A 22,552-nucleotide genomic window follows, 5' to 3' on the forward strand; every position below is an offset into this window, starting at 1 on the left:
AGTATCCTATAGATTAAAATTTTAGTTCATGAAAAGGACAAAACTTTCAGCCGGTTGCTGATTAAAATGTCATTCAACTTTGGCACTACTCAGGAGCTGCCAGTCAAATTCTTTGTTAATTGTTTGCACAAAAACAATCATCCTCGATGGGTTTGAAGAGTACTAAAATGATGTTTTTTCACTCGAATTTTTGACATGTTTGACAGTTTCCCAGTTAACTTTGGCACCACTCAGGAGCTAATAGTCAAATTCTTTGTTAGTTGTTTGCACTTAAACAATCGTCCTCAATGGGTTTGAAGAGTACTAAAATGACGTTTTTTCACTCGAATTTTTGACATGTTTGACAGTTTGACAGTTTGCCAGTTAACTTTGGCACCACTCAGGAACTAAAAGTCAAATTCTTTGCTAGTTGTTTGCACCAAAACAATCATTCTCAATGGGTTTGAAGAGTACTAAAATTACGTTTTTTCACTTAAATTTTGGACATGTTTGACAGTTTCCCAATTAACTTTAGCACTACTCAGGAGCCGCCTATCAAATTCTTTGTTAGTTGTTTGCACCAAAACAATCATCCTGAATGGTTTAAAAAAGTACTAAAATGACGTTTTTTCACTCGAATTTTTGACATGTTTGACAGTTTCCCAGTTAACTTTAGCACCACTCAGGAGCTGCCAATCAAATTCTTTGTTAGTTGTTTGCAGCAAAACAATCATCCTCAATGGGTTTTAAAAGTACTAAAATGACGTTTTCTCACTCGAATTTTTGACATGTTTGACAGTTCAACAGTTTTCCAGTTAACTTTGGCACCACTCAGGAGCTGCCAGTCAAATTCTTCGTTAGTTTTTTGCAGCAAAAAAAATCATCCTCAATTGGCTTGAAGAGTACTAAAATGACGTTTCTTCACTCGAATTTTTGACGAGTTTAACGATAAATTGTTGCAAAAATATACCAACAGCTGTTTTTCAGTCAACGAATTTCGAAATGTTGACTATGAAATCAAAAGAATCTGAAATTTTAGTGAGTACTAAAATGACGTCCATAGATATCTCGCGAGCTCCCGGACTATAAGGAGTCCAAAAGGAGCGATGAAATGGCTGAAAAAAATTCGAATTAGCTAAGGAACGTGAGCTTAAACATGATTTGAATTTGAAAGAAAATGTCGTGAGAAAAATAAAAATGACAATTATATTGTACGTGAGCACAATATAAAAATTGGATTATACCTAGAGTATACTTTGTCTCATTTCAGTATATTTTCCACCGATTTAGGGAAATGTGTGTCTACGTGGATTCTAGCTCGACCTCCCCGGCCCCCCTCGTGGACAAACGTGGAATTTTTCCATACCCCCCCCCCCCTAAAGTGTCCGCGTAGTATATGGATGGACCCAATTATAAAAACATAGTAGTAGAATAATAATTTTTAAAGACTTCTTCAAATATTGTTTTGTGAGGTACTTTGACGAAAACATCAAATCTCGCGTGGGAAAATCGCAAACAAGTATTAATTTACAATATAGTAAAATTCCTAAATTAATAAAAATGTTTCACGTAAGGCCACGTGACGAGTGGGTCACGTGACCAGATTCCTACCTTACCCTAAATTTTTTTATTCCCTAACTTATTTTCACACCAAGCACCACATCGAGTTCAAAATTTGGGATAATTAATAAGAAGCACTAGGAAAGGTGGTCTGGTTCTAAATTTAAATAATTATGAAAAAGCAAAAAAAAAATGATTTACAACAAAAAACTTTTTTCATAATTATAAAAATTTAGGACCAGACCCACCATGCCTAGTGCTTCTTGTTTAGTATCCCAAATTTTCAACTCGATGTCGCGTTTCGTGTGATAATAAGTTGTGAAATAAAAAAAGTGTTGGTAAGATAGGAATCTGGTCACGTCACCCACACATCAGATGGTCTTAAAGACTTTTTAAAAAATATAATTATGTTTAAAAATTTTTTTAGGGACATGTATTTGATGAAAACATTTTTCGTCATTAGGGTAATTGATGCTATGGTTGTCCAACAGGGTGGTCCAAATTTTCTTCTTCGAATTTTCATGCATCTCTCTATAAATTTTGGAATCCACAAAAAATATAAATGCGTATTTTTTTGTTGAAAAAAAGGATATTTTAAGGTTCCGAAAACCCCATGAAGTTTCATAAGTATTTCACATAAGAAAAAAATACGTTTTTGTAAAATTTAGTCATAATTGTCAATATTAGGTGTATCGAGTGTATAATGTATCGGTGTATAATTCACTTATAATAAAACAGAAAAAGGAAAGATAAAGTTTACATCGATACCACATGAATCGAAAATAATTTCCGATTATTAACCTTGTCTCGATAATCTTCCGTCTTATAAGCGCTATATTTTTATTCGAGGTGTAGCGAAAATTATGACGCCAGCGCTATCTATCGTCAGTTAACTTCATTAAATTGGAGTGAAATGGGGATTCCCACCTGTCAGTTGCTTTCTGCGCTTTTTGCTAAAGGTATAAATAAATAAGTTCTAATTCTTCTACAATAATGTGATTTATTTCGGAGGAGATATATTAGTAAGAACACATTTTCTGTGTATGTTTCTCTTGTTGATTCTACATGTTTTACCTAAATTTGCTCACTTCACTGCGACGCAGTCGACGAGTTCGCAGAATTATTTTGCTAGCCTCGGTGAAACTTTCGCCGAAATATCTTTTTCCCATTGCTGCTAAGAACGCCGTAGCAGACGACAGCTTTTGTTCTGTGTAACCAAAAAATACAAATCAAAAATTACTTTTTGAATTTCACCATCAACTGATGTTTTTCTTTTGAGCTAGAAAGAAGATTTTCCAAAAGGTTTTAAACCATTTACTGCAAAATTCTTAAATGGTTCCATAGATTCTGCTTAGATCCCCATTAGGTACTTCTTATAGGTAATTTGAGCTATCAATTTAGGAATGCTCGAATTTACCATATACATTAAAATATACATCATAAGTAGTTTATTTTATCATTGAATTACTTTTGATGTCATGAACCATTATTTTTTACTGTTTCTATTTTAGGAAGCAATTTAAAAAAATTCGTTTCTATCGATCATTCTATAGGTATTTAAATATAGAATACACTTTTTTTAACAATGTAATTACCAGCATCAATCGAACAATTAAATTGCAAAGGTTAAACAAGTTTTTCATTTTGCTTCTCAAATCGCAGGATTCAAACCCACAATAGGGTGTTTTACTTGACTATTGTCCTAGAACAAAAACCAAGAACTTTGAAAAATTAGACACACTGCCTTCATTGAGACAAAACTGCTTTGCCTTTAAATTAGGAAATTAGAAGTCCCAGAAATGATAAAAATTCTGTACCTTCTACAAGTATATTATGGCGTAGAGTCAAAACTACCACATTAGGTACTACGATCTATCTTTAAAATTTTAATAATAAAGTAATATTTCATAAAAAGAGACACACTAATTAATTTCATGCAAATAGAATTTTCGATCATATTTTGAAGAACCAAATCAGTCATCAATAATGAAGATTAAATAAAAAAACGTTTTTCCTAAAGCGAATAGATTCAACCATATGTTTTTCTACATTGCACTCACTAGACGACCCTTATTCTTTACTTTATATATTTCATATTCAGAAAACACTAAGCAATATTTTACTAAATGATGAGAGAATTGATCAAGTTGATAAGTTCGTATACCTTGGTAGCTTATTTACTAGGGACGGGAAGATAGATGAGGAATTAGATAGACGAATAAATGAAGGTAAGAAGGTTATTGGTAGAGCAGGTCCCCTTATGAGAAGTAAAAATATATCAAATAAAGCTAAAATGGCAATACATAATTCTATGTTTGTACCGACTGTACTATACAGTAGCGAGTCATGGACTAATCAAGAAAAAGATAAGAGTAAAATTAACGCAATTGACATGAGATTCATGCGCATAATATGCGGGAAAACCCTGATGGAGAAAGTAAGTAACGAGATAATTCTAAAAGAATGTGGTGCAGAAGAGACGCTAGTAGACACATGGGGAAGAAATCGGTTAAGATGGTTCGGACATGTTGAGAGAATGCCAAATGAACTACTAATGAAACAAGTGTATCAAGGTAAAGTAAATGGCAGCGTGCCCAGAGGTAGACCGTCTACCCCGGAAGGGAAACGGCTTAATGGTGTAATAATAATATTCCATGTTTTTTTTATATCAAATAAAAAACTCAAAAACTGTTAGTTGCAAATAGTTCAAATAGGCATTATTTTAAAGGTTGTCTTATGCCCTATAAATCGAGTCCTATGTACTTTTTACCTATCTCTAAACCGGAAGCAATACATCAAGGGAGCAAAAGTGTCTTTAAAGTTTACAAAAATTCAAGATTTTCAGGTTTTTTCTTAGAAAACTCAGGGCCTTTTCCAGAAGGTTCTTAATAATTTCACATGCATTATATACTTCGCCTAGGTTTTATGAAAAACACGTTTCATAAAATATCGTACAGTTTTAGAGGAAATCAATTTTCGCTATATAGTGAACAATATTGATTATCGTCTGAGTCATTAATATACATAATTAATAAGAAAAGTCGGGGGTCTGCGATCAGGAGAAGTCTTATATTCATATACTTTGAAACAATCGATAACATCATTTTTATCATTTTAACAAACCTAAAACAGCTTTTTAAACAGCCAAAAAAGCTATTCGATATCAAGGATCTCTGAAATCCTTTCCTCCTTTACCACCATCAACTATCTCAGTCTTCACCTGCGACCTATACCCATCACGTCGCTATCATTTCTTTGCACCGTCCGACCGGTCCGACCTTTTCTCGAGGTCCTGTTGGCCGCGTGCAGAAGATTCATCCCCCCGACAATAAGCACCGTGCGCCACACGCGTTCCCACGAAATCGCCTCGGCCCCCTTTTTTTACTTGCCTCCAAGGCATCCCTTCCATCAACCATCACCCTCCCTGATTCCCTCCTCGACTCCAACCCCCAGGACCTTCCACACGCCGTCGAAGGGCCGGTCGCCTTTTATCCTATCCCCACTCTAAAAATCTTACCGATCCCCTCCATCCTGATCAGGTCGTGTGTCGCGATCGTCCGCCCGCACACGACATACGTTGGCCGCCACGCGACCCGTGCACACGCATCGCGCAACGGCAGAAATCGCTCTTTCTCGCCTCCTCTTCCTTCCTCCTATTATCTGTCTTCATCTCGCGCTTGTCTGATAACGGACAATTCGCCAGGAAGAGGAGGAGAAAGTCTTGCGCGTGGACGACACGCGGTTTCGCTAAACGTGCACAGAGTCCACGTTGCGCTTTTCCCGCCGATGTCCGAAAATAATCTAATCTCCAGTAGAAGTGACAAGTGACTCCCATCGGAAGTTCAGTGGTCACAAAAACTAATCTCCATTCGTGTAAAAATTGAGTGTTAATTGTGACTTATTTCTAACGAATGTGTTAAGTGATAGTGCCAAGGTGGTGATCAGACAATCAGATTAGGAACCCAACATCAAAGAAAATGTGCATCAGTTCAAAAGTGTGAAGCGACATTGCCAAAAGGAAAGCAAGTTAGGTTCAAGCCCTGTCAAAATTAGAAGTCGTATTTTAGCTCTAACAAGAAGTGTCCATACATAGATTATCGATATTTAAAGATAAAATCACAGAGTGTCTAATAAAACTAACGGATCTACCTCATCGATCGTCGATCATTTCTCAACAACATTTTTGAACAAGAAACACCTATATCCCTAAAAGTTTGATCCTTATCAATTCTTCTTAACGATCAAATAACACGTGACACTGCTCTGTGCCTGGAATGACACTTTCAGTCTTGAACCACGATGCAATCGATATTACACAGGTGAAAGTGAAAGTTTGTCTCCCATGAAGATCAAGGTCACATAGAAACCTTATCTCTAGGAACAGTTGCCAAAAACTATAACAAAACTTATCAATACCATTAGGATCCTAGCTAATATCCTATAGATAAAGAAAATGTGGCGAGTAGTAGTTGCTCGTTCGGATGAGAACAGTACCCTCCTTTCATCAGAAATAAGTACCGGAGGAATGGGACCAGCAGGTCATCTTTCGAGCCTTTCTGGGCCACCAGCGACCCATCACTGGGGCTACCCACCACCCTCTCATCATCCATCATATCAACCTCCCCAGCATCCAGATATGCGACATCATCATGATATGAGAAATCCCGATCCCAGACATCCTAATCCTAATGAACTCAGACCAGAACTTAGGCATCCGGATATGCAGAGGCCAGATTTAAGGCATCCGGATATGCAAAGAGTTGAACTTAGGCACCCCGAGATGCAGAGGCAAGATGTTAGGCATCCGGAAATGCACAGACCCGAATTGAGGCATCCGGAGATGCAGCGCCATCAGGACATTAGGCATCAAGATATGACGGTCATGAGGCCAGACTTGACTGAGTTGAGGCCGAGTCATGAACTTCCGGAATTGAAAATTGATGGTGCCGAGTTGAGGACTCAGGATGCTCAGCAACAGGCGCAACAACAAGCTCAGGCGCAAGGACATCAGAGGAATCTCAAGAGGACTATGAGTGATTCGGATTGTGATGATGTTTTTTCCGAAGAAAGTGGCAAGGAACCGTTAGTATTTTTCATCATTTGATTTAATATTGATAATATAAGATATTTTTCTAGCGATGCTGCTATTTCATTACTATTTCTTAACTTTTACTTTTAAAAAAAATTGCGAATTTCTCCGCTGATTGGCTAAAATAGCATGGATACCAAATAAAGTACAGAAATATATACTGAAAAATAGTGTCCAAGTTGTATGTACAGAAATTAATCTACAATACTTTAAATTCATCTATTGTTTAAATTGTTTACACTCATTAGTTCAATATATTAAAAGAGGTTACCGTTCCAAAAATGAGATAAAAAGAAAGTTTTTCTATGATTTTGAAAATCAAAATAATATTACTAGTGGTGTACTTTTTCTTACTGTCGCTATTTACCAATCAAAGAAAAATGGTTTAATTCGAATAATTGATGGCTTTTTTGGGGGAAAACTTTCTCCACAATTCTATTTTTGACAAATTTTTTTAATAAATTTTTCTATGGCTGAAATCGTTAAAACAAATTTTGATAAGGAAAACATTTTTAAAACAAATAACCATGATTTATAAAAGTTCGATCATTTTTGAAAAATGAGTTAGGAGAGAGTAAAAAAAAACAGTTTTTTGTTCATAAAACATGATTGATGATATAATTTCCATTTTTAAAATCAACAAAAACTACTTTAAAGCCAAAAAGTCAAAAATGGAGTAATTTTAAATTTAATTAAATAAACAAATACATATTTTAATCATATTGATTCAAATTAAATAATATTTTAATATGTATAGCTTTAAGGGAAACACTGCTAAAAATTAAGTATGCATTTTTTATTAATAACAAAAATTTGAAATTTCAAACTTTTGTTTCCAAAAAAACAGTATAAATAAGAAATCGTTCCAAATTAATAAGAGAACAAATAGAAAATATTTGAGCTTAAAAAAGCATAAAGTTGAAGTTAAATGAAATGGAAATCGAATTTTTTCAAATTGGCAATAAGTAAAATTTAAAAAAAAACTGAAGCCTAGAAATGTATTTCAAATTCTCATACATATGTAAGTGTATTATTTAAAGAAATTTATGCTACTATCTTGCTGTTTTTTTCAAAATGTATGCCACTATTATTCGAGCTATTGACAATATTTGTTATCTCTGAACTAAGTCCAAGCCCTGAATTGATTAATCTTCCTATGTAAAATTTAAATCTCTATGCTAGACGTCATTTCTTTTTCTCAAATAATGTCCTAGAACAATAACCTCTCAATAATATATCAAAATTAAAAGTTCTCTGCTACATGTTTCTACATCCTTTTTAAATAAATTCCTGTTTTTTAAACTTTTAGATGCAATTCACCTGGAGGTGATTCTTGTCAGCATACTTCCAGAAAAAGAAGAAGAGGTATGATTGAGAAGAAACGAAGAGATAGAATAAACGCATCCCTTGGTGAACTGAGAAGATTGGTACCTGCGGCTGCGAGAGATCCACACAGTGGAAAATTGGAAAAAGCGGAAATACTTCAGCTTACTGTCGAACATCTGCGAACGCTCAGAAATAAAGGTGAGTCCAGACACCAGAGAAACACAAATTTTATTTTCAGACTTCACACACTTTTTCCCTGTTTCCCCCCCTTTTTTTTAAGAATTGTTCTTCTCTCTTTTTAAAAACTTCCCTTTTTTCACGGGTTTTCGTTTAACTATTTTTTTTGTCGTTAAGAATTCATTCTTTTTAATTGAAAAGACTACTATATTGCATTTTTGGTTTATAATTAATCTCTTTTGGTTAAAGGTCCTACTACTAATGAACTATTTTGTAGAAAATTGGTACCTTTTGTTTAAAAGTTCAACTATTTAGTATTAAAAGCAACTGTTTGCTTAAAATTTCATCATTGTAGGCTGAAAATTCGAGTCTTTAGTTTAAAACTTAACAATTTTATTAAAAATGAAATATTTTTCGACTCGAACTTGTTCCCCTATTATTGTCCTATTTTCGTCAGAAATCTGAGGAAGGATCCCTACATTTTCCCTGATTTGAGAGCATTTTAAGCTGTAACGCCTGCATTAAAAAATTTTAAACCATTTTCACTTAGAGGCAATTTTAAAATTGAGAGATGACATAGTTCAAAGAAAGTTTACGTGAGAAAGGTGTCAGTTCATGAATTTGCAATTGATAAAATATCAAAATCATTCTTATCAATTGCTTTGATAATTTTACGTAACCAATAAACTGATGTCTTAACGGTTTATGGGAACGAAAGAGCATCACCGACTGGAAAGCACATAACTTGTCCGTTAGCTGTGTTGTGCACGATTCTTCATAAATAAAAATAAGATCTCAACCTCATAAGTTGAGAGTTTCCGTTTTGTCCCTGCGTTTTGATTTTCGATTTAACCCTTCTGAAACAACCCCTGCATTCCGGTTACCGGAAATAGGCGGCGACAAAGAGCTAAAGACGGAAGTGTATTCACTGACTCGAGTTAAGGACGATTCCGCTTAATCAAAAAATCTTCCATTGTTATTTAAATAAATCATTTATCACTGTATTTGATATTGTAGTTCCGAAATTATATTTCATTTTTGCGAATATCGTTACCTATTCACCAAGTTTCAATATTTTATTATGAATATTCAATCGAGATTTTCAAATTATTATCATAGCTGAATTAGATTATTTAGATTATCGAATTAAAAAATGAAGTATTTTCGCCCTAATTTTTTATTTAATAATCAAAAGTAAAGAGGCTTCTTGTTTACAAACAAATTTGAAATCTGTCTGGCGTATAGAAGGATACGGTGTCCAGGATCAACCGTTCGTTTTTATCTGGCCGGAAGACACCTGTTGACCGTAAGGGCGGCCAAGGGCACAGGGCGAGGCTAACTAACTGTAACCAACTGTAACCCGATAACCGAATCCCCATCTGTTACCTATAGATTTAGTCCTGTACGGCTTCAAATCTGAAAAGTCGTTCCGAAAAATAGCAACGACCCGCCTTTGATTACTGCTCACAAAAGCCACAAATTAACTGTTTTCATAACCGAATCCTCATTTGTCACTTCCCCGTTTAAAAACTTTCTCTTTCCTTTCTGCAGTATTTTTTGGAATCAAACGTGTAAATTCATTTAACTATCTTTTTCTTATAGTTCCTTTTTTAAATAGAACTACTGAATTTTTATTATCTGGATCGATATAATAGGCATATTTTGTTGGATTTTAATTTGCTTTTTTGGCATATTTTCTTTTGTTCTGGAAATACTGGAAAGAGGGGTATGTAATCTCATTTCTTTAATGAGAATCGCAGGATTATATAAGTAGATCACTCTTTTATATTCCATATTCATTCATAGTTTGCCGGAAACAAATTTTGGAACTTGATGGAACAAGTCTTGAATTTTTTTGGAATCAAGTAAAATCCCACCGACAAAGAAATTACTTTGACAATGAAATACGCGGGAAGAAAAGATTAAAATCCAGGAAAACATCCTGGAAGACGAAGCTGCATATAAATTAAAGATTGTTTCAAAAAAAAAAAAAAAACAAGTTATTTCATGGGAGAGATTTGGAGTGGAAACTGCAAAAAAAGAGGAAGGAGGAAGTTCTCCGGATGCTTCTCAAAGCTCGTAAACTCACATGGTCTATTGAAGACAACATATGTGTGAAGGGGAATTTACACAGGGAAACACAGATTTACCGCGGCCTTGATAAATCTCGGTCATGTTTATTTTAGTCTTGTATTCTTTTTACCCATAAATTTCCGCCCACCTCTTATGGCCGTGCGAAAGCTTTACAAGCACAAATAACTAGTTTTTCAAACTTCTTTATTTCGATTTTTGTAATTCTTTCTACTAACTTATAATATTTTATTATTTTCAATTAGATGTGGACAGTTGCTCTAGAATTTATAATTTTGTTTTGTTTGATGTTCTCGACGTACACTCAAGCTTAAGATTAATCAAATTTCAATATTGTATTATAAAATCAAGGAAATTCGACAGATCGTTACTTTTAATGAATTAAAACAAAAAAAACTTTCGATATATACTCCCTTTTTCTAAAATTGGAAACAGAATAGTTTCAAATTCTTGCAAATTTTAATTAGGAAAAAAAGGAATGTTTAGATTCAAACAAATTCTAGTTTGGAATAAGGAGTTTTCAAAATCAGAGGAATTATACCTTGGAACAGATATCGTTTTAGTGAATTCCATTTTTATAAACCAGAATTAAAATTATTTTAATTTCCCGTTTCATGTAAAAAATTACCTGTTCCCAGAAAAATTATGATTCTTTAAGAAATTCTCTGTTCTAATCAAGTTTTTGATTCTTAAAAGGGATTCTTTTTCGTATATTATTCAATTATTCTCTGTCCAAACTCAGCATTATCATTTTTTGCTACTATAATTCAGAAATACAGTAACTCCCTTTATTTAACTTTGGAGAGGAAAGTTTCAAAATGTGATGAATTTTGACTTGAAACCGGAATTTTTTTTGTTCCCTTCTTCTATATCATAAATATGGAATAATATATACCATACATATATTCTTAAGTAAAAATTCGAATTGTTTGCGGAAATAGCCTGTCCCAAACTCTAACTTAAAAATCTTTACTAAAATTCCCGGTTCCAAGTCAGGGCCATTGTAATTATTTACTTGATTTTTATATATTTTTTTTCTTTTATTTATTCGTAGTCTTATTTCAGAATTATAAATCTTTTAGAAAAACCCCTGTCTCAAATTCGAAATTTTAATTACTTCCTGAAATCCCCTATCCCAACTCAGTATTATAATTCTTATAGAAAATCCCGGTGAACCAAATTCTCGGTCAGGTAGAAACCCAGATAAAAATTTGCATTTACCCTACAATTTGGAAAAGTGCAAGATTTTCCAAAATGGGTGTCATCTTTAGAATCGGGCTAAGTATGAATGTAGAGCAGGTGCTGGTCCTCTGTCGAGATCCTGTGGGAAGCACAGGAAGTCAACAACTCTTCCGAGTGCGTTCCCACGATTGGTTCAAGGCGGAGAGGGGAGTCAGCGAAAGGAGGGTTGGGGATTCGGAATATAGGGGTAGGGTAAGGGGAGCCCCTTGCACCCCTCTCGAAGCTTCAAACAGGATAGGTGCTACACCATGGCATGGGCCATGGGGCATTGGGGCAGATGTAGACCTCTGTGGGAAACCAGCTTCGATATTGCTTGACGATTGTTCTGTACTCGAGTGTTTGTAAATGTAGGGTGGTTTCCCCACATGAGTTGAGAGGCCGACTGACTGCGAAGTGATATTAAATTTAATATTCCCAATTAATGAGAACCAGGCGCGATATTTCGCTCGATTATTACAAGCAACCACTTCTGAATGCAGTCGCTTTCCATTTGAATGCACACAATTTACTTCCGTAATCGGCGATCAAAGGTGTCCCTATTCGTAAAAATTGATTAAAGGATAAGCGAAATTGAATACGGATTAAGAATGGAGTTCGAGTGTAAACAGATTGAATACAAGATTAAGTATTTTATTTACTTAAATTTGTTCTAGAACAGCCAAAAATGCTCTTAGAACAGGGGAAATAGGGTGATTCTTCACTATAATAGGATAATAAACAATTTTAAGAAAAATGAATAACCATAAAGGATTTCTAAAGACTAAAATGTCAAGTCGAAATATATTGCATTTCCAACTTAATAGTTCAATTTTCAAGCTAAAAAGACTAGTTCGTTTAGAAAACGGTTGAATTTTTAAAACAAATAATTAAATTTTCAAACAAGTAGTTGAAATTAAATCAGACAGGTGAATTTCCAAGCTACAAATATAAATTTTCAAACAAATAAATGAAAAATAAAATAACCAAAAAGTTGCATTTATCGTTAAACAGTCGAACTGTAAAGCAAAAGGGACGACTTTAAAAAAAAGGAACTTTTACCAATATAGTTTAATATTCAACGAAATAATTAGATTTTTAATAACATAGTTCAATTTCCAATAAACTGGTTCAATTTTTAAATAAATAGTTCTAAATAAAAATGTAATAGTTAATATTTCAATCGAAAAAAACGAATTCTCAACGAAAAATGTAACAGTTGATAATTAAACCAAAATGGATTTTAATTTTAACTAAATACAGACTAATTCGACAAAAAAAGATCAAGATACAACCAAATAATTAATTTTTCAAATTAAAACGACGAATTTTTCACAAACAAGTTGAATTTGAAATAAAAAAAGTTCATTTTAAACCAAATAGGCAAGTTTTCAGATAAAAACGATTAATTTTTAATTAAATTGTCAATAAACTAATTTTTGATAGAGCAGTTCAACTTTCAAACATTTAATGGAATTTCCAAACAACAGATTAATTTTCAACCAAAAAGACGAATTATCAATAAAGTAGTCTAATTTTTAACTGAAGACGATCAATTTTCAATCAATGATAAAGTAAATATTTTTTAGATTCCAAAAATCAACCCTTAACCAAAAAACAACAAATTTCCAAATAAATAGTTAACCCGTAGAAGGCACACTGGTGCGAAAATCGCAATGGCAAAATTTTCAGTTTTGCTGGTATTTGCGCAGGCACAGCTGCAGCGGCTTATCCCCACTAGAGTAAATATATATTTGAAATATGCGTAATATATGCTAGATGTTTATTATATGTTAAATATTTTTAATATGTAGTATTAACATTGCATAAAAACCAATTCGCATCAGTGTTTCTACAGAGGGTGCATGTAAGGAGTGTGCCGTCCACGGGTTAAACCTTCAACCAATAATATGAATTTAAAAAAAAACAATTAATCTTTCAACCCAATAGTTGAAATGACAACAAAAAAATTAATTTTCTATACTTAAAAATCCAATAAAATAAATTGTTAAGAAAGTTCTTGAACTCCTAACCAAAGTAGCTAAATTTTCGACGAAAAAAAATATATCACCTTATTCAACAAGATTGTTAAATTGCAAATCAAACGGTAACATTTTTAATCAAAAGACAGAAATTCTGAACCACAAATATAACAGTAGATTTTTCATCTTAAAATAGTTAACTTTTATCCCAAAATAGTTCGATTTTCTTATTGGGTTGTGTTAAAACTGTTTGTATTTAAGCGAAAAAAATGAGAACAGAGGGAAAATTTCTTGAAAACAGTGAGAAAAAAGAGGAATTCTTTAAAAAAGAGGTAAAGAGGGGAACAGGCGAAAGAGTGCGAAGTCTGTTGTTAAAATAATTTTTAGTTACAAAAACAAATTTTACTAACTGTACAAAAAATAAGGATTCTAATTTTGTCCCTAATTATTTTCTTACAAACTGATCTGGAAATCATTGTCATAAACCACTATTATAGTTTAATTTTGGTGTAATAAGTTTATCACATTTTTTTTTGTTACTAAATTTTTGTTCACATCTGGTATAATTGATTCATAGATTTTAGGAGAATACTTTCAAATAAAAAAGGGTAAAAATAAATCATGAAAATACAATTGGAAATGGATGGGTGAATATGGAAAGGAGAAAATGAAAAAAAGTAATATATGATGAAGAGTTTATGGAGTTTTAAACCCCAACTGATACAATTCTATGACACTCTTCCCATACTGGTTGTATAAGGGAAGACATTTGCCAAAGTTTTGGTAATTTGATTAAAACTGACATTGGACAGACCACGAAATTGATCTCTGCAGTAGCTTTTTGGGGTGGTAAGCACCCTAAGTCTCACGGGGTTAGAAGCTTGCATACTATTAAGGGACGATCATGCTATATGGGGCACCCTACACTCTACAGTCTAGAGCTGTATCCTATATATAAATATTACGGAGTCTATGGGGGTCTAAACGGTTCCCACGCTACCTGTCCCATTCCCCATCATAATACATGGCCGGCTGCTAAAGCCAAACACGTGAGTATCGGAAAGTACACTAGGGAGGGCGAATGATAATTTGGCGAGACAAGTTACTTATTTTACGGAATTAGTGCATATTTCGGTGACAAATGCCATCATCAGAGCACATTTTTTATTCTGAAAATTATTAAAATATAAAAATAATATATTTTTAAAGGGGTACTTACTCTTGAGGCCTGTGAGGTATAGACTTCCGTAAAATTATGTTAAGACCAATAAAATGGATCGAAAAGCTATAAAATTATCTTAATGTCTTATAGAATTAGCTAATTTTATTGAAATGACATGAAATCCTTTCCAATTCTTTAAAATTTTATTAAATTCAATCAAAATTCACCATAATTTCGCAAAATCCCAATAATTGTAATAAAATTAAATGAAATTCTGTACAGTATTTTGTAATCAGTGCAATCTATAGAAAATCGCTTAAATTCCTTTAAGCCCTTCCAATAAATCTCGTGAAACCTTTAAAAATGTCTTATTCGATCAAATCCGATGAAATGCATGAAAACCATCAAATGCGAATGATCCCTAGAAATTATTTATAATCCTTCCAATTTATTTATAAAATCGATTAAAATGATTAAATATCCTTATTTTTATCAATTTTTTGGAATTCAATCATAATCCTTCTCATGAGATTATACCAATCATTAATTAAAATTCAGCCAAATTAAGAGAAAAAAAGAAATCCTCCAGGAATTTAACAAAACCTCATTGAGTTTCCTGGATTTCGATTAGATATAGTAAATTGAATGAAATTTCATTAAATCCATTATAATTTGAAAAAAATCAAATCTTGTATGCAACATACTAAACAAAATTTGATAAAACCTTTTGAAATGCCATTTAATTCTATAAAATGTTGTAAAATCTTTAAAATTTTACGGCATTTTATAGGATTAAAAAATAATCGTTACCATGCAATTTTGTCCAAAAGAACTTAAAATTATCAGCAAAATAAAAAATGTCTTATTATTGCAGACTAAATTACATAAATTTCATGTAATTTTCTTTAAATTCAGTAAAATTTTAAACAAATCTCATGAATTATTTTGATTAAACACTGTCCATTCTATCTTTTTACAGAAAATCTTTGAATTATCATTAAATTTTCGAAATTCTATAAAAAAAAAAGTGCAGAAATCCCTCACAAATCCTATATAATTTTCGTAAAAAGTCCTCTAAATTCTATTTGAGCCAGGTGATGTCCATCGATCAACCATAAGCATTCAATCTTTTTATATTCAATGAAACTCTCCGAAATTCCTTGCAATTCTTAAAAATAAGTCGAAATTTATTGATACATAATAAGTGGGATAGATTCTCTGAAAATCCTACCGTCGGTAACTGTCGGAGCAACTTAGCGCGAGTACTATCAAAAGTTACTGCTGGCTTTCTGGTTTAAAAGACGATTGGTGGGCTTACGAAATTCCGCGTCGAATGATTTCCAATAGAGAATAGAGGCTTACATTAAAAATTAACTTATAAATTATAATTGAAACAACTTTCCTAACTTACAGAATGAGTTGAAGTTAAGTTGCTTGGAGATTTTCAGGAATATCTTGGGAACGCATCAAGATTTTTTAATTTTTATTATATTGAATTAAAGATAAGACTTTAAAGACTTTACGGTGAAAATTTTAAATTTTCGCTAAAAATTTTCTAAGTAAAGCTACGAGTTAAAGGAAAGGTACAACATTCGAGAAAATCTTGCATTTTTTTTACAACTTCCTACATGGTATCCTATGTTCAAAAGTATCGCTATTAGGGATCATTTGACATGAAATTTTAAAGGCTTTCCAACGAAGTTTAGAATAAACAATCACTCCTTTATTTAAAAAAGTAAACACGTTTCAAAATGAGCAGTGATTTTTAATAGTACTCGCGCTATACATAAAATTTCCAACGGCAACGTAAGCCGTAAAGCAACTAAACGTTTTTGTAACGATTTTATAAGAATATTTTGCTAAAAACCAAATTTTTATTTATTGTTTCAGGTCCAGAAGGTTATGACAGTACGAAATTGGCAATGGATTATCATGCAGTGGGATGGGGCGAATGTGCTGCAGAAGTCGGTCGATATCTAGTGACAATGGAAGGCCTTGACGAGAGAGATCCTTTGAGATTGAGGTTACTTTCTCATCTACAAAGCTTCCACAGGGAACATCCCCATTCCGCAGGACCTGCAATTTCATCTCCAGCGACTTTGACCTCGACCTCCAGTGCAACCAGCTATGACCCGCCGAGTTCAGTATCGACTGGAATGCCTCCAGGTTCGGGGAGTATGCCACCCCTTTTGGGTGGTACCTCCCTCGGATGGGGCCAATATCCGGGACAATATCCCCAACAGCAACACGGAAAACCGTATCGACCCTGGGGCGCTGAGTTAGCTTATTAATAATGATAATAAAATTATTTTTAATTAGAGCTATTGTAATAAATATGATTTCCAGTCTACCAAAGTATTTGCTCGAGATATTGCAAGGGTCCCAGATTTTAATGTATCTCGCAACGAGATTCTATTTTCTGATTAAAAAACCGTATGCGAGAAATGAAAGAGTGGTAAAAAATTTCTGCTACTTTTTCAATGAAAATGTAAGGAAAACATTGAAATTTTTTTACAAATGTTCCTAACTTTGTGCGATTTTTATAACTTTCTACATGTATGCATTTTTTATATTATCTTAAAAAAGATCAAACAGTACCTTGCAAAAAACTCAGGAATGAACAAAAAAAGACAAAGAATTTTTTAAATGCGACGAAATATTTCGTGCGTGATAATTAACATGATATAGTCAATAGATAGTCATACGAGTACCTAATTAATAAGAGTGAAATTAGATAAATATTTATTTAACATTTAATATTTATGGACTCGTAATCAGCGAGTTTTTGTACAGTGTAAATAATGTGTGTGAATGAAAATCTGACCATTTTTTATAAGCCATTTTGTTTAAACTCAAACTGAGATATTTTCAGTACATAAATGTTTGGATAAAAGGCGAATTTTTAATTAATCGTCATTTTTTAGCTTTTTTTTAAGAAATTGCTTTTGGCTTTTTTGTTGCATCATCGTTATTTTTGTCTGTACTCAGAGAAAATTGATATGGAAATGACCTAAATTAATAGGCGTTTGATCATAATTTGATTGAATTTGTTTACGCGTAAAATTACGCAGTGTTCTTAAAAAATTTTTTTGAAGTTTTTAAAATAAATTTAGGATCTTTGACCACATCGTGCCATTTTCAGAAAACAAGGTTCACAATTTTGTCTGTGAAAATATTCTTCTCTTGTATTATGTAAAAAAGTGAAATATACCGATTTGTGCGTGAATGAAAAGAATTTTAATGTAAAATGTGCCATTACATATCGACGTATTTTTCACCAAGAATATTTTTGCAATATGACTTTATAATAAAATGGCATTGAATTTGCAATAATTTATTTATTTTGCCCCTACCATTTTCATTTCCAAAATCATCAAAAAATATAGTCCTAAACTGAAAAGTGCTTGATAGCTTAATCATAATGACTAAAATAATGTTATTTAGAGCATATAGGATTTCCAGTTTACCAGTTTGAAAACTTTTATTAATTTTTTTAAATCGTAAAAAATTAATTTATACTTCATTTCCACCTGGCGTCAGGTCTCAAAGGGTTCATAAACACAATATTCTCCTGGAAATCTTTTCTTATGTAAAAATGTTTCTATGCATATTATCTAAAAGATTAAAAGAGAGAGGAGGAAACAAAATCCTACTGCCTCATTCTGTTTATGCAAAACCTGGCTCGGCTCTCATTAGTTTTGCGTTGTGCGAAATCTATGAATATGCTAAAATGAAGAATGCACTGATAATTGGTAAGAATAATAAAAAAAATAAAACAGTAACAATTACCAAGAAATCGATAAATACGTGGGGAGATGTTAGATGAGCGAATAAGGGGAGAAAGCTCACTTTTCACGAAATGGGAATCCTTCAGCCACGTGACCCTTTATTCCTTTATCCCTCCTGCAAATTTACATCCCTATATAAGCTGCAAACAAAGAACTCTGCACGTGTTATTTTAAAATGACCAGTTCCACTTTTTCTTTGTAAATTTGACTCAGCTTAGTCAAGTAATGAATTGCATAACATTTTATATAATATTTATAAACAAAATTTTGAGAAAGGAGATTTTTATCAACTATTTTCGTCAGGCTAAGGTAGGCAAATTCCTAGGAGCGCTTTCTTGGAAAATTTTAAATTCCGTATGCATAAGGGTTTTCTAGGAAATCCTAGAAAACAGTCAAATTTATACAAAAATACGAATTTCCAACAAAGTAATTGAATCGTTAAAAAAAAAAAATTTTCAACAAAATAAAAGAATTTAAAAAAAAATAGTTACATTTCCAACCAAAGAGATGAAATTTTTAACGAAAATGATGAATCTTAAACCAAAAAAAGTTAATTTTGAAAAAGTCTCTAAATGTTCTACCAACCAGATTAATTCGCAAAAGAAATAATAAATTAACCAAGAAAGATAAATTTTCAACTCTGATATATCTTCCAGAACAAAAAAAATTTTTTTTAATAAAGTGCTTCAACCTTTATCCAAATAATTCATTTTCTACAAAAAAAAAGATGAATTCTCAATAAATAATGTAATAGCAGATATTTTAAATGAAAAGTATGACGTTTTAATAAAAATAAAAATTAAAGAATTTTAAATGGGAATAAAATCAAAAACTTATAAAAATTGTTGAATTGGCAATCAAATAAGAAAATTCTTAGCTGAAACTATAATCGTCAGGATGAATCAACTGCAAAAAAAAAAATACAAAGCAAATAGCCCGAAACGTCGTTTTCTCAATTCTCTAACTTTACACTGACCAATTATTCATGTTTACTGACCATTCATATTCGAATTCAGTGGAACCTGGAATTAGACACCTCGGATTTACGATATTTATAGAATTGATGGCCTCAGTATTTTGGAAATGCGGGGAATCAGGTTACGTTATGCGTCCAAATTTAATAGAAATGATTCATGCGACCCCGTCTGTTAACGTTTGGATTCCCTAGAATTAAGCTCAAGGTCGTTGCAAGCCTTGCCCGATACCGTTATTCATTCCAGGTTCCAGTGAACCAGAATCTTAATCTTTTAAAATGTTTAACATGCAATTTTTACACGAAAAATAAAAAATTTTTTAATTAAAAAAAAGTTTTAATTTTATTATCCTTAAAGGTTATCGAAGTTCCCTGAATTCTGCAAGTTTTTTCACAAAATACCTGACATTCTTTGACTGACAAAATTCCCCAATTTCCAAGTTTTCCCTGATGTATCCACATTGAATAAATAATTATATTATTTATAATAATATAATTTAATATAGTAACTTCCTAATTTTCACCGTGATAAATGTATGTGAAAAATTCCAGCACTTTTCCAGAGTTCCAAGAATTTTCAGGACGCTGCAAACCCTGGTGAATGATTTCAAAATAGCTCAACTCAGAATGCTTAAATTTTAAAACTGATTTAGGAACCCCAAAACGAAGAAGAGGGCAGAATATAAGGTACAGTCGAACACTCAGAATTGAAAATTTCATGACTTGATATCACTTTTTCTTTAAAAAAACGAGTGTCCCACTTTACCTCACATAAATATGCTATAAAATAAAATAAATAATAGAACACCAGATTTGGTCAATAAAATCAATGTATTTGCCTCGCTCGTGTGTTAAAAATTCACAGCCTTAATGATAGATTATAAGACTAGATATGTTTATCTCTATTTACATATAAATAGGTTTCGATATATCTGCAGATTTATGAATGCAGGGTGCCCCAGGATTTTATGCCTTATCTGAGAAAGATAAATTCATCAAATAAATCCTAGGGTTCCCTGTAAATTTCCATGTTATTCTTATATACCTACAGGCGCAAGAAGATATAGAAAAAAGTAGTTATTCACAGTCGACATTTTAAAGCAGAATTAAAAAAAAACATTTATCGTTTTGAAAAAATATAACCAAATTAGTTCAGGAAATTGCAGGCAAATGGGTAACAAATTCAGTATAGGTACAACGGCTCCCATCCGAGTATATCCGAGCCAAGCATTGCTTAACTTAGATGATCAAACGAAAAACCTTTACCGGTCTCATGTATGCAAACGGATGCATAGTCGGATATTTAATTTCTTGAAAATAAATTTAATACGTTTATTAAAACTCTCTAAATCTGAATCAGTGAAATTTCACCGATAGGCTGCTAAATTTCGCTGATTGCAACTAGCGGTACACTTATCGATGAATCAGATTTAGGTAGCCTTTTAAACTTAAATTGACGAATTAAATCATTCGTTAATTTTTTGCAATAATCTTTTATATCGACGTTGAAAATTAAATAATAAAATTTGCCTGTGCTTGAAAAGCGTATTTGAGCAACGAATTGCAACCTAAGTAATTAAGAATTGACTCTTCGTGCAAATATTTAAAATTGCAGAGTGAAAAATTATTTTTTAGTATTATAAACATATGCTAATTTTTAATAATTTTATGAACGTAAGTTTTATATATAAAACAATTTCCTGAATTTACAATATATTTTTTTGAAATATATAAAGTACATATTATACAAGTTTTGAGCAATATAAAGCAGTAGTTTTTATGAAACGAATATACATTTTATATAATTTCTAATGAGAAATCGAGCATTAGATCCATTTTTAGCAAGATTTCACTAACCCAAGACTGTAGATATAACATATACATTTATACACATTTGATGGCCAATGTGAATATCATCTTATAACTAGTGCCTTGTTATACAATAGATATATTTTTCAATATTCATTTGATATTTGTACCACCATGTAAATATATTTCTATTTTTATATCTATACGATAGACTATATTTTTGGTTCAATAATACTGAATACGAAACCGAAATTATTTCACAAATAATTTATAATACAATAATTAGCTCATAAGAATTACAAAATAATAAAATTAATTATTTACTGTAAAATATAAAGCATACTTAATCATTGTATTAATTTAAAAAGTCCAATGACGTAAGTTAAGATTTATATATAATTTTATCTTAAAAAGTAATGAAATTGATTGAATGTTCTGTTGCACTTATTTCTTATAGAGTATGTTCTCAAGGAAGTCTTTGAGTTAATTGATAATTCCACTTATATCTTAAGAAGGTTCCAGCCCTTCACAATCTTTAATTTAACACTAGATGACAGTAAAACTCTAAACAAAGGGACGAGAAATAATGTTTAATAATCAGCTGCTTTAAATTTAATATAGAATGAAATTCTAGAAATCCTCTGACTTCTTTAATTTTTAAAAATGAAATAACAAAAAGTTGTAAGACATACACAAAATTAATATAGATTCTTTTTAATGCATACTTTTAGCTTAAATGATTCGAAATTATTTATTTAAACTGAACAGATTTTATGTTCTCTAAAGTAAAATTTACAATATGACATTTTCTTTATATTTTACTAATTGGTATACAATAAGGCAAAGTGCGTCTCATGTAGTTTTATCTACCTATCTTTAGTGCATTTTGTGATTGATACTTGTAGATTTTTACTGTACAACAGTTTTGAGTTGAAAACTTGTAAGGACGGCAATATAGATTCATGATAAAAATATATCCAATCAGTGTAATTTCAGTAAAAAAGTATAAAGCCGTATAAAATAAATGAGAGGTAATGTATGAATCTTTTGCTTTTATTAGATTTTAAATTTAAAGGGCGAATTGTTTCATTAGACAGACTATCAACTATAAAGTAAAATAAATTTTTTCTCCAAATAAATATTTTGGATTAGATATTAGTGATATTGGTTATGTAATTATGTTCAAATATATGATAAAGTCGATTTTACTCGAAGGCATAATTAATTCTCAATAATCATTGATTTTTATATACAATTAATATTGCTTTGACAAAACTCAAGAGCAGTTAACAAAAATCAGAACAGCTTTTTGGGTTTCCATATTTCTTCTGGAAATTGAATCTGTCACTTTTAAATTGAATATTTTTAGATTTAATATTCTAAATTGTTTGCTTTGAA

At 31.9% G+C, this 22,552-nt stretch overlaps 1 protein-coding gene across 1 annotated transcript; it reads left to right on the plus strand.

Annotated features, from left to right (window-relative positions):
* Positions 1–5,992: 5,992 nt before the first annotated feature.
* LOC117168310 (hairy/enhancer-of-split related with YRPW motif protein-like) lies at positions 5,993–16,875 on the plus strand. The gene is made up of 4 exons (XM_033353869.1): positions 5,993–6,287; positions 6,360–6,621; positions 7,938–8,152; positions 16,475–16,875. Exons 1-4 carry the CDS (start codon positions 5,993–5,995, stop codon positions 16,873–16,875), a joined length of 1,173 nt encoding a protein of 390 aa, XP_033209760.1.
* The last annotated feature ends 5,677 nt before the right edge of the window (positions 16,876–22,552 follow it).

This window comes from Belonocnema kinseyi, chromosome 2, assembly GCF_010883055.1.
Source record: "Belonocnema kinseyi isolate 2016_QV_RU_SX_M_011 chromosome 2, B_treatae_v1, whole genome shotgun sequence".
Classification (NCBI taxonomy): Eukaryota; Metazoa; Arthropoda; class Insecta; order Hymenoptera; family Cynipidae; genus Belonocnema; species Belonocnema kinseyi.